This window comes from Sinocyclocheilus grahami, unplaced genomic scaffold (genome assembly GCF_001515645.1).
Source record: "Sinocyclocheilus grahami isolate Dianchi unplaced genomic scaffold, SAMN03320097.WGS_v1.1 scaffold265.1, whole genome shotgun sequence".
Lineage (NCBI taxonomy): Eukaryota > Metazoa > Chordata > Actinopteri > Cypriniformes > Cyprinidae > Sinocyclocheilus > Sinocyclocheilus grahami.
The window spans coordinates 945670-946490 of NW_015505444.1; the positions used below are offsets into that span (position 1 = coordinate 945670).

At 40.4% G+C, this 821-nt stretch overlaps 1 protein-coding gene across 1 annotated transcript in view; it reads right to left on the reverse strand.

Annotated features, from left to right (window-relative positions):
* Positions 1 to 821, reverse strand: part of LOC107599377 (CBP80/20-dependent translation initiation factor-like) — a 55143-nt gene that overhangs the window by 13827 nt on the left and 40495 nt on the right. Inside the window, exon 10 of the mRNA XM_016290953.1 lies at positions 1 to 281. Coding sequence (XP_016146439.1) covers positions 1 to 281 — 281 coding nt within the window. The remainder of the gene's footprint in view (positions 282 to 821) is intronic.

Genomic DNA, 821 nt, shown 5'->3' on the forward strand with positions numbered 1-821 from the left:
AGAGAGCGGAATTTAGTCCCTTCCACCATGAACAGAGCCATCTTGTCACAGAGTTTGGCTGCCGTGGCTGCAAAACTTCGGTCGCTGACCGCCTTGCGGTAAATGGTGTGAACGATCTCGTTCAGTGTCTCCTCCGAATCGGCCGAATTCTGCGCTTCCTCCATGAACGTGGTGAGCTGATTCTCCACGCAGCTGCTGTTATTCCTCATGCTGTTCAGAATCTCTAACAATCTGTCCATTCGGTTCCGCTGAGGTCCAGCTGTCGCCACGGGAACTTCCTCCTACCAATCAGAGAACAGCAACAGCGGTCACATGACTTAGAACACTGAGGAATAGCATATACTATGTTTAAAAGTTTGGGATAAGTATGATTTTTTTGAAAGAAAATAATACTTTTATCCGGCAAGGATGTGTTAAATTGATTAAACGTGACAGTAAATGTTAAAAAAGATTTCTATTTCAAATCATCTAGCTTGTTTTTGCAGGTTATTTACATGTTTTATCACATTGACTGTATGCTGCTAACATGTAACCCACCACACGTTACCACATTGGTTGTATGTTGCTAGTGTATTTAGCATGCTTCTAACATGTTTTACCACATCGAGAGTATGTTGTTATTATATCATGTTTTCAGCATGTTTTACCACCCTCATTGCATGTTACTGATATATTTAGCATGCTTCTGGCTTGTTTTAGCATGTTGCTAACATGTTTTACCACACTGATAGAATGTTGCTAGCATATTTAACATGCTTCTAGCTTGATTTAATATGTTAGTACAGTGGGTACGGAAAGTATTCAGACCCCCTTAAATTTTT